This window comes from Fringilla coelebs (genome assembly GCF_963513975.1).
Source record: "Fringilla coelebs genome assembly, chromosome: 2".
Classification (NCBI taxonomy): Eukaryota; Metazoa; Chordata; class Aves; order Passeriformes; family Fringillidae; genus Fringilla; species Fringilla coelebs.
Genome location: NC_140029.1, coordinates 107,640,165 through 107,650,603, shown reverse-complemented (window position 1 = coordinate 107,650,603; position 10,439 = coordinate 107,640,165). Strand labels below are relative to the sequence as shown.

Here is a 10,439-nt window from a genome sequence, read left to right as displayed (position 1 = left end):
ACCTTAAGGGAGCTAACTAGCATTTTTCAATATTCCATAGTGCTGAGTTATAGTTGATAGCTGTCGTGTTTTATCTTATCATGGAACAAGTTAATGAAATGAAAAGCAACATATATTTAGCATCGTAATTTACTTTTCTAAAATTCTGCCATGACAAAAAGTGTTCTTAATACTGGTGAGCTCCAAGGCAAAATATAAAACAACATAGACTGGTTATAAGAAAAGGGTATTCAATGGAAACTTGTGTTCATGGTCAGATAACTAAGAGAAATAAGCTGTAAGATGCAATATTTAAATTAAGCATCAAAGTAATGGGTGGGTTAGCCACACACACAATATTCTAAGAAAAGCTTGAGAATTTATTCTTTGAGATTTGAGAGGTAAAGAGGACTTGGACAAAGTGATGAAACTTAATGAAGAGACAGGATGCTGTCATTAATGTCCACTTACAGAGTCTGGTTTATTCAAAAAGCGTATAAATGTGTTATTTCCTCATCATAGTAGAGTTTGAAGCCACTCCCTAAAACACAGGTCAAAGATTTCCTTTGTTAATATCCAACTTTTTGGATGTATTGTATTGCCAGAAATATACTTAAAGCAAGTCAAAAATAATTTGACCATTGCTTTCTGTTCCAAAAACCGAACATTTTACTACAAATTTAGTGAATCCAACTGCAGCTCTTGCAGGCTTCAGGTATGGAACAGAAAGGGTTGTGTAGACTGCATCAAAACAATTAATGTCATGAATTTCAGTGGTGCAGCTTTATCCTCTATCATACTGAACATGTATAGGAAAGATGAAATAAGATACTCTGACATTTCAGATTTTTGGAAGCAGCTTGAATATGTCTTAGCAATAAATTGCATTCTTATCTTCTTACTAGGTATTCCTTGTGTTTATGTGGTTTGTTTCTCCTGAAAAATCTCTGTCCCATGTTTTGGGCTGGAAAAATTAATGGTAATAGTTCCTTTAAAACTGCAAAATAAAAACAGCTTTAGTGAAACACCTTAAGTTCTTTATTTGTAGCAAGGTTTGTTTTTCTTCCCCTTAGTGGCATGGGATGGCTAAAAGCAGATACTAAGGGTATCACTACAGTGAAAGGGTCTAGGCCATCTCATGCTACCTTTAGTTTTCATTTTCACTCTTTAATCTCACACTTCCAACTTCTGACCCCTTCTCAATAGGAAGAGCAACCATGTTGCTTGCTTTTAAAAGGTTTAAATCTGTCTCTAATGTCTTCACTGACATCAGTTTTGCCTGTCACTTTCTCATTTCTACACCCCAATGGAAAACCACCTAACATACTCCTTTACATCCAGCGTTATCCAAAGAAGCTTACAGGATGTAAACCTTCTTCACACATTCAGTCTCTTTTTTCTTCATGTCATGAGGAGTAGAGTTTTGTGCTTATCACCAAATAAAATTGCAGTGCAAACTTTAAACATAAAAGTTACACAATTAAAAGTTAATATATGGCACCACAGCCTATTAATTCACATATAGTACAACAGACCAGTAAAAACAGACATGAATATGAACATAGCTAAAAAGAAGGTGAGCTTGCATAGCAATGCAACAAAAGAAATTATATACAGAAGGAAATCCTTTTAATCCTGGAGGGTGATTTTTTTTTCTTTCTTTTTTTTATATACTCCTGACAAGGAATAGTTTAAGGTGGATGGTGTATTAAAGAGAAGAACACAAGTAAAGTATCTGTGGGATATGTGTGGCTGTGTGTCTTTACATTGCATTTACAGTTCTTTCAATAGTACATAAATAAAGAAAATGTTCATTGCACTGTTTAGTGTCATCACTTCCATGAGTTCAGACCTGATGGTCCATCAGAGCAGCTTGCAATGTGTCTTCTCAACTACTCTATAGAGAGAAACAAAAGAGAGAGAAAGAAGTTGTAATGAGGAGAAAAAACCACACAAAATAAAGCCTATGGCAATATTACTGCAGCGCAGGATGAATATTCAATAGATTGTGAGAACAGGGTTAATTGCTCCTAAGATGAAAAGCGAGGGATGCTAAAATTTAGCCCTTACCAACACCCTATCTGAGACTGCACATTTCAGGGCTCCTGGGTCACCATTAGCTCTCTTACAGCTACAGGGAAGAAACTGCCAGGAGCTGCTGAGGGTTTGGCTGCAGCAAGAGGAGGCAGACATGCCAGCAGCTCCACTGCTTTTATGACCATTAATACGTTTATTAAACACACCAGTATGCCCAAGTATGCTGGGGTTTTGGTGTTCTTTTTCAAACAACAGAGTCAAGCCTTTGGGCAGCTGGTACTGCCAGCATGTGCAATAGCATCAACATGGTTTCATAAAAAGTTTAACAGATATTGAGTGATAATAGAAAACAAATTCGGAAAACAATTTCCCTGTCCTGGGATGCTGAGGAAAGAAGTGGAGATATAAAAGTGAAAAACTGGGGTATGCAATCAAGAAAAGAGGACCTCCATCTAAGAGAATACTTCTCATCAAGCAACAGGAAATTAAGGAGAAGGCTGAGGAAATCTGTCATTGGCATTTCCAAGACAAGCACACTACACTTTGCCAAAAGAAAATTCTAAGTTACTAGAATTCCTTCTCAATTTTCCCCATGCTTCACTAGCATTACACACAGAGAGATGTACCATGTAGATAACTTTGGCATGGCTTACACAGATTTGAACTGGTCCAAAGCAAGGAACAGAAGGATGACATTTGTTTGCCATCACACACAATACGCTTCAGAAGGCAAAACGACCTGGATAAAGCTTCATCTGATTATCATACACAACTTCCTACTCCCTTCACAAGAGATTTTAAATTTATATTCTTTCATCCATTTGAGAGTTTTAACTGGAGCTGGAGGTAAACTTACATAATTCACCAGTAAACTGTCCTTGACTGTTTGATCCCACATAGCCTATCTCGAGAAGGTCACTGGCATTGCGTTGGTGACCTCCTCGCAAGACTTCACCTTTTCTGGGTCCAGTTGATCCTTTAGAAGAAGATGTTCCTGAAGAGCTGTGGCCACCAGGGGATGGGAAGTTGGGTTTACTATATGGTACGAGTGCCTCTTCTAGAAAAGCAAAACAAAGCAAAATAAATACCAATGAAGTCCTAGAAGTAGGAATAAACAAGCTATTCATTTATGCATGTCATACTCATTCATATCTGTCTTTTCTCTTGCTTTACAGCATAACAATTTTACATTAGAAAATACACAGCTAAGAGCTTTATCCCAGGGACAGAGAAGCCAGTATGAATTTAAATCTTGCTTCTTTGTGAACTCCTAAGTCAGTTTGTATTAATTATAAAAAGTCTAGATTCATTATGAATAAGAGATCATGAATCATAGATACTTTAATAAAAATAGGTGAACACGCAATTTCCAAAACAATGAAGCTATGATTAGATTTTTGCTTCAAGCCTACATAAATGTGCTTTTCCTTTTCTTTAGCTTAAATTATGGCAACATTACCTCAATCAGTTTAGATAAAGAACGACAATATCAGCTAATTTAATTAGCTTCCAGTAACTCAGTAATTTCTAACGATGCAAAGCATACTAACAATTTTTTTAAACTGGTGTTGAATTACATTGGAAAATATTATATTATACATGGCAGTTGCAATATTTGGGGTGGATAAATAATCCTGCAGCTTGTTTCATGTTCCGTTATGAGCAAAAGGCTTACTTTTGCTCACTTGGAATCTTTTTCTGTGAAGACCTGCAATAATGAACTGCTTTCAAAAGCAGGATTAATGGCAATAAGGCATAAGACTGTATGTCTTCATATAGCATGAAGTAAAACAAGACATCACTTCTGATTAGTGTTTCCTGGAGATATTGTTGTAATAATCCAAATCTAAGAAGCATAAGAGCAGAACTGATTTAACACAGAAATAGAAGCACTATTTTATTTCTTTGCTGTGTATGATCCACTTTTGCCCTCTCAGAAGCTGAAGAAAGAGATCTTGCTAAATATAGTTTGAGTCAAGGAAGAATATGAGTATATATGCCTAACCTCAAACACAGCATTGTCCCTTCTGAAATCAGTGGGATTCCTATGCCTGAATCTTGCCTTTTTTCAAAGTGAATTTAGGTCCAAAGGGTTTTCTTTATTTTGGTTTTCCAATTGTCTTCACTCTTAAACACTCTTTAGAGGAGAAATGGACTTTCTTTGACAGAGGGCAGGAGCACAGAAAGAAAAGTAGGTGGGGATGGTTGGAAAGAAAGAGGAGATAAAAATGCTTTTATTCACAAGCTTGAAGCCTTTGCTAAGACTGCAGCAGAGGCATAATTAACTTAGAGAAGAGCTAAACGAGAACAGGATTTTGTTATTTGCCACAAGAGAGTAGGATGTGGGGATTCCCCACGTGAGCTGCCAGTTGAACTGAGCCTGTTTTTAAGGTAAATCTGTTGCAGAAGAGGACAGGCAGCTGACTTCTTTCCCTGCCAAAGTATCTCCCTCTGGTCCTGCCAAGGGACCAGAATATTTGTGCTGCAGGACGTAAGGGCATTATCAGTGTTTTGTGCTATGACTGCGTGCTGTCCTTGCTGACAAAAAAAGAAATGCTGAAAGACTCTGTAAATTGGCATTTAACAGCCACAGTCTCTCCTAAATTATGTTACTTGTTTTTTTATATATCAAGACCTAACGATAGAGTCAGATGCAAACCTAGTTTCCAAAGGCTAGCTAAAATATGGAACAGTTTGCATTAAGGCAGCAATAAAGCAAGTGGCATAAATCAGTTGAGCAGAAAGCTGGATATATTTTTAAAGGATGAAAACAAAAGTCACTAGCATAGCAAAAGAGTTGGAAGATGACATATATAGTCAATTGATTTGTTTTTCTAGCTTGTGGACTCAGGATAAGGCCTCCTTTGGGTTCAATGAAATATTGAGGAAAAACGACCATGAATAAATATAAAGTGCATTATCATTATAGAGCATATGGTATGTTATATTATCTGTTGTGCCCTCAGAAATAAACATAATCCATAAAATAAGGAATTGTGACATAAACAAAGGCTAAGTTTTACTCAACATTCTAGTGCACGAAAAGTAGTTGTCTCCAGTCCTGAGAATGGGCTCACATTTATTAAACTCTCCAAACAGTGCCCCATGTCCAGGCCTGCAAAGAATATGGGGAGGTTTTGCTGGTGCCTTTTTCTTTGAAATACTGAGCCATTAATTTGAAGATATAACTCTAGCCCCTGTGAAATCAGGATGTGTGTGTAACAATGCCTCCATACCTCAGAAAATAATCAAAAGGCTTTTCCTGCTATCAAAATTATTGTAACCTGAACTTTCATTGGGGGGGAGGGGAGCTGAGAATGTCATATTTGATGTGCTTTAACTCCAGTTCTACAATGAAGCCACTGCCAGGAACTCAGTGATCTTGTTTATACTGAAAGCAACCAATGGAAACAGAGATCCCAGACTTAGGTATTTTTATCCTATTCAACTTCAAACTAAAGATCTTGCTTTCAAAATTTCCCTCACAGCTTGGTAACATCTAAATGAAACCCCATAACTTGCAAATTATCTATTTTCTGGAAGCTGTTAAGTAATACTTATAACTCTTTTTTGGGAATGCATTGAAAACTGTGACAGAATGGATTTCCAAAGAACTATGCCATTAACAAAGGAAAAGGGAAGAAGCACAAATAATATTATTAAAACACCCAAATTCCGTGAAATAAACCAACGTCATGCACAAGAGTAGCCTTTTTAAAGTCTACCAGAGACAAGAGTGCAGAGCAAGAAAGCTGTAGCGCAAGAGGCTGGAATGAGAACGCATACAGAGAGATATGAAGCTCTGGCCCACCGTATGCACAAACTTTGTGAACTCCTCACACCAAAATAAACTCATAGCATCTCCTAGAGGCATCCTTTTTTATGCATAAAGGATATGCCCTTGCTCATGGCATCCTGAATTTGACAAGAACAGGATACCTGTAACCACTTCAGTTTAGAACACTAGAAGTGTAAAGATCAAGTTCTCTTTGTTTATGGGCAGATAAATGCATGCCCTACAGGATGGGAATTTTACTACTGTATAAGCTCTGCATCTCAGAATAAATGACAAATTCTATTTACACACTTGTGATACAGAGGAAAAAGAAGGGACTTTTTTCTAAGCAGGTCAGAGAAGCATCCTTAATAACAATTTCCAAGGAAATGAGAAGTGTAAGGTATATTTGGGCTATTTTCTATGTGTTTGTACATCTTCTAAACCGCAATTAAAATTGCCATTTCACCAAGCAGCATGAATTTCACACACTATTTTTAAACTGTGACTTCACATCATGATTTCAGAACATGAACATCCACTCACTTGTTTATGCAGCCAACAAATTAGGGGGTTTTAACAGTACCATTATTGTTATTTTTTTAAAATATGAATTGTATTTAAAATATTTAAATTTTAAATACAGGTAGCAGTATTTTCCCTAGGAAGACTTTATTCAGTAAATCCTGTTGCCATGACAGATTTGTCTGCACACTGCTCTTCTTTTTGTAGTATGTCAATGGCACTGGTGTGTTGGATTAACAAGGAGCTTTAAGAGTGAATAAAATCAAGAAAAATATGGATGATAAGAGTACCTCTAGTGTGACTGTGGGAGCAACATGCATAAGAAAAGAAACAGTGTAACCCTACAAAAAAACTTCACATGCAGTATCATTTTTTGTTTAAATCTTATTTGCCCTCTTGTATCACTCTAATCAGCACTGCACTAGGATGAGGTGATTAATGGGTTAAAGAAAACGCCCTAGGATAAAAGAGCAGCTTTTACTTGAGGTCAGGCTGAGAGAGGGAAACTGTGAATATTGTAGAATTCCAACTCCAGCCTAGCATCACCTCCTGTGCACATTTGTGCAGACTTGAAATCCATTTAGGTGCTCAAGTCAGCTTGGGGCAAGGTGCAGGTCCTGTATGAAAGTGAAAACCTGCGCTGTCATCTTGCTGGGCTTAAGAGATGAATGCTACTTTGTCATAGCTGGAATAAAGAGAAGAGAGGGTTTTTAATGCAGCTGAAAGGAATGTCAGTAGCTCAGAAGGATCAGCCTTCTTGCAGACACATAAAACCTGCTGCCAACTTGGAAGCGGGTTGAAAGAACTGGAAAATGTGGCCCTATATGTATAAATAAATACATCTAACAAAGGTACTCTAAAAATCCCTTTCCTTCCCTGCTGGCCCAAAACTGTTCCTATTTTCTCCATCACCATGCTTGAGAACATTATTAATTTCCAAAACACTGCAAAGAGCGCACCGAGTCAGGCACTAGTGAGATTTCATTGTTGCAGGAGGGAAGATAGCTGGATCACAAGCTCTCATTTCACTTTGCCTTTCCTTATTTTCCAGCCTGACCCTTGCCAGTGCTCTCCCAGAGAGGTGTGAGGTGATCCTGGAGCCCTGCCAGGCACAGAACCCCTTGGCACAGGGGTGGAGCAGCCCTCTCGGAATCTCTGCTGGTCAGAGTGACCCCGAGATACGCACAAGTCTCTTTTCCCAGCCTGGCATTCGAAGGAGTGAGGATTCCTCAGCTGTGGTTTTCAAGGTTGTTTGTAATTTCTTATCTATAACTTTCTTTCCCTGGCCTGCTGAGGTCCGTTCAGCAGGTCAGTCAGTGGCACACTGACCACCCCCAGAGGTGGTGTGATCTTTTATACTAAAAATTACGTGCACATTATTTACAATAATTTCCCAATACCTATCACCTATGTCAGACAGTGAGTTCCTACCACAAACCAATCCAAAAGTGCCAGCATGACCCAGAACACGGAGGCTAGGAACAGGGAGAAAGAAGGACAAAACATGCCCAAATTCCTCCATCTTGGGACCCTGAGCCCCCATTCTAAAACCCCCCAAAATCTACTTTTCACCCTGTGACAAACTAACTATTGTTCTACTTAAACCCTCTTGACTTGTAATTCTTGATATAAAGGTGGTAATTTTTTCCATGGGTCAAAATCAAAGGCAAAGGGGTCTTGGGCTCTGTGCCAGGGTCTCTGAGCCCCCTGGCAGGGGCTCGAGCCATCCAGGACAGCCAGAGGGATGTCCTGGGTTCCGACACAGCCCCTGCCTCGCCTCGGCTGGTGCGGCGCGCACACACCTGATCCGAAGGCTTGTTTGTGTTGGGCTTTCCTGAAATCCTCTTGGCGGTCTGTAGAGCTTATCCACTCCTGGGCTTGCCGCTGCCACTCTAGTGATGTCCTAGCGGGCCGGTCCAGGGAGCTCTTTGTGTCATCTACGTTGGCTGCTGCGTGCTGCCTCTCCAGAGAGCTCCCCTTCCTCTCGGCAGAGCCTCCGCGCTGGCCGGGCACTATGGGCTGCCTTAAACCCTGACCGGGGGGCGGGTCGGGTGGTGGTGGAAGATCTAAAAAACGTGAATAACATTTAGGTGAACTGATTTTTTCCTTTCAATTGGAACAGAAGGTCTGTTTTCGATGCTGAAAAGTGCCTTGCAAATGGTACGAGCCACTAAATCGGTTTCAAAAGGAGGAAATTTCATGTTAATCAGAAAAGGGTTTCGACTTCTGCAAGCTCTTTGGTTGCTGTGTTTCTACCTCTTTCTAACTTCCATAAAAATCCATAGGCTCTGAGCCCCGACTTACACTTCCAAGTATGAGACTTATTTTCTGTGGGGTGCACTCCAGCTGTTTTGTTCTTGTAATAGCAAGGAATTCAGAAAGGCTGTGGAAAACCGATCCGTGCCAGTTGATAGTTTCCCTCCACCCTAATGGGGCTTGCTTCATCCTGGTTTTGGGCTACACTTTCAGCTCAAGGTGAAAACTCAAAATCTAACATGGAACTTCATCAAAATGAAGAAAATGCCAGAAATATTGGGAAAAATTAACTGTGAAACCTACTGTCATTGAAAAAGCACCAGTACATTGACCAATGTGTTTAAATAGAACCACCAAACAGTGGGTGAGCATTTCAGTCAATGAAATGAAGAGCAAAACTCTTCAGAGAATAGAGGATGGCCACTCCTAAGTTTAGCAGTCCTGCAAATATAACCAATTAAAATATAATTTCAGCTAACAGAAGGACACTTGCATGGTCTCTAACAACCTCTCTCCTTTCCAAGTTTGTGACTTGGACTACTATGATGCTTGTAGAATTGAAGGTCAACCTTCTAAACCCATTTGTTGAGGCAAAAAGTATACTTTTTTTATTAGTCCATGATCCAAGGTAATTATCAACTCAGGATAATTCTAATTTTAAATGCAGCTTTTGCATGTAAGTGATGTAATAGACTCAATACTCCAGATTATTAAAGAGAAAAAAAACCCCAGAAAATAGAAACACCTTTAGTGTCATAATGAAAATTCTTCTATATCATATACACATTTTTTGCAAGGAACAATTTTTGATAATTCTGTTTTGGGGCAATGGATAGCCCAAATAAACCTCTGCAGCCATACCAACTTCACAAAAACCTGTGTTAGCTCACAATAGATTTGGGTCTGACCTGTTTTCTAGTCCTTTCTACCTTACTGTGTTGTGAAGGTTTATCAAGGAATTGAACCTGGCTCAGTAACAGGCATGGAAAAGTAAACCTCTGTTTTGCCTGCAGGGAAGTCTGATGTTTATAACTCTAGTGAAACTGAAATTCATTTTATAAATTGGTCAGGAGGCCTTTGGAGGGAGTTTATTTCAAAGTCTCTAATCCAGCTTTATATAATGCTTTATATAATGCTACACAGAGTTTTTTCATGTCCTTGCTGTAAGAGGTGATACTTATACCTCACATATGGAGCAGAAATGCTTCCAAAGTTGCTGGGATGTCATTCCAGTCAACACTGTCTCTTACAGAAATATGAGATGTGCAGGCTATTTGTGTTTTCAAGAGAAAAAAGTTGTACCCAGTGATGCTCCTATGCCTTTGCTCACAGCTGCAGTGCAGTGCCCCAGATTAAGATAAGCACCCTCTGGCTAGAGCATCCTTTTAATAATCTGTCAGAGAGCTTGGTGCATGCTTTATGTTCAGCACTAATTTATTTGAGAAATTTTTCGTTATGAATATAGATGCGACCTTTCATGACAATGACTGCACTTGAGTTACTGTAGGTGGAAGCAGGAGGGTATGGGAGCTTGCCAATGTTAAAATTGCTTTATAGTGCTGGCTTCCAAAGTGGCATTTCTTATAATTGATTTTATTGCGATCATAACCAGTTAATGTACAGAACCACAACACTGGCATCTGCTTATGCAATCTGAAATAGAGATCATTGAACTTGTGATTTATAAGCACTTTGTGGAGATGCATTGAATCCAATAAACACAGCCATAACACGACATCGGACTATGCAATTTTCCCAGATAAAATATTTACCGTTCAATATTAGCAAAATTTTCAAGTAGTAACACAGAAAAAAAAAAAAGTTAAAATTATTGCAGTATTAAAGTTTAAACAGACTACCCTACTTC

At 38.9% G+C, this 10,439-nt stretch overlaps 1 protein-coding gene across 1 annotated transcript in view; it reads right to left on the bottom strand.

Moving 5' to 3' along the window:
* Positions 1-1,795: 1,795 nt before the first annotated feature.
* The window catches only part of ROBO2 (roundabout guidance receptor 2), a 428,736-nt gene continuing 420,092 nt past the window's right edge, over positions 1,796-10,439 (bottom strand). The window contains exons 26-28 of the mRNA XM_084226210.1: positions 8,119-8,382; positions 2,972-3,073; positions 1,796-1,876 (exon numbers count right to left, since the gene is read on the bottom strand). Coding sequence (XP_084082336.1) covers positions 1,872-1,876; positions 2,972-3,073; positions 8,119-8,382 — 371 coding nt within the window. The 3' untranslated portion in view covers positions 1,796-1,871. The remainder of the gene's footprint in view (positions 1,877-2,971; positions 3,074-8,118; positions 8,383-10,439) is intronic.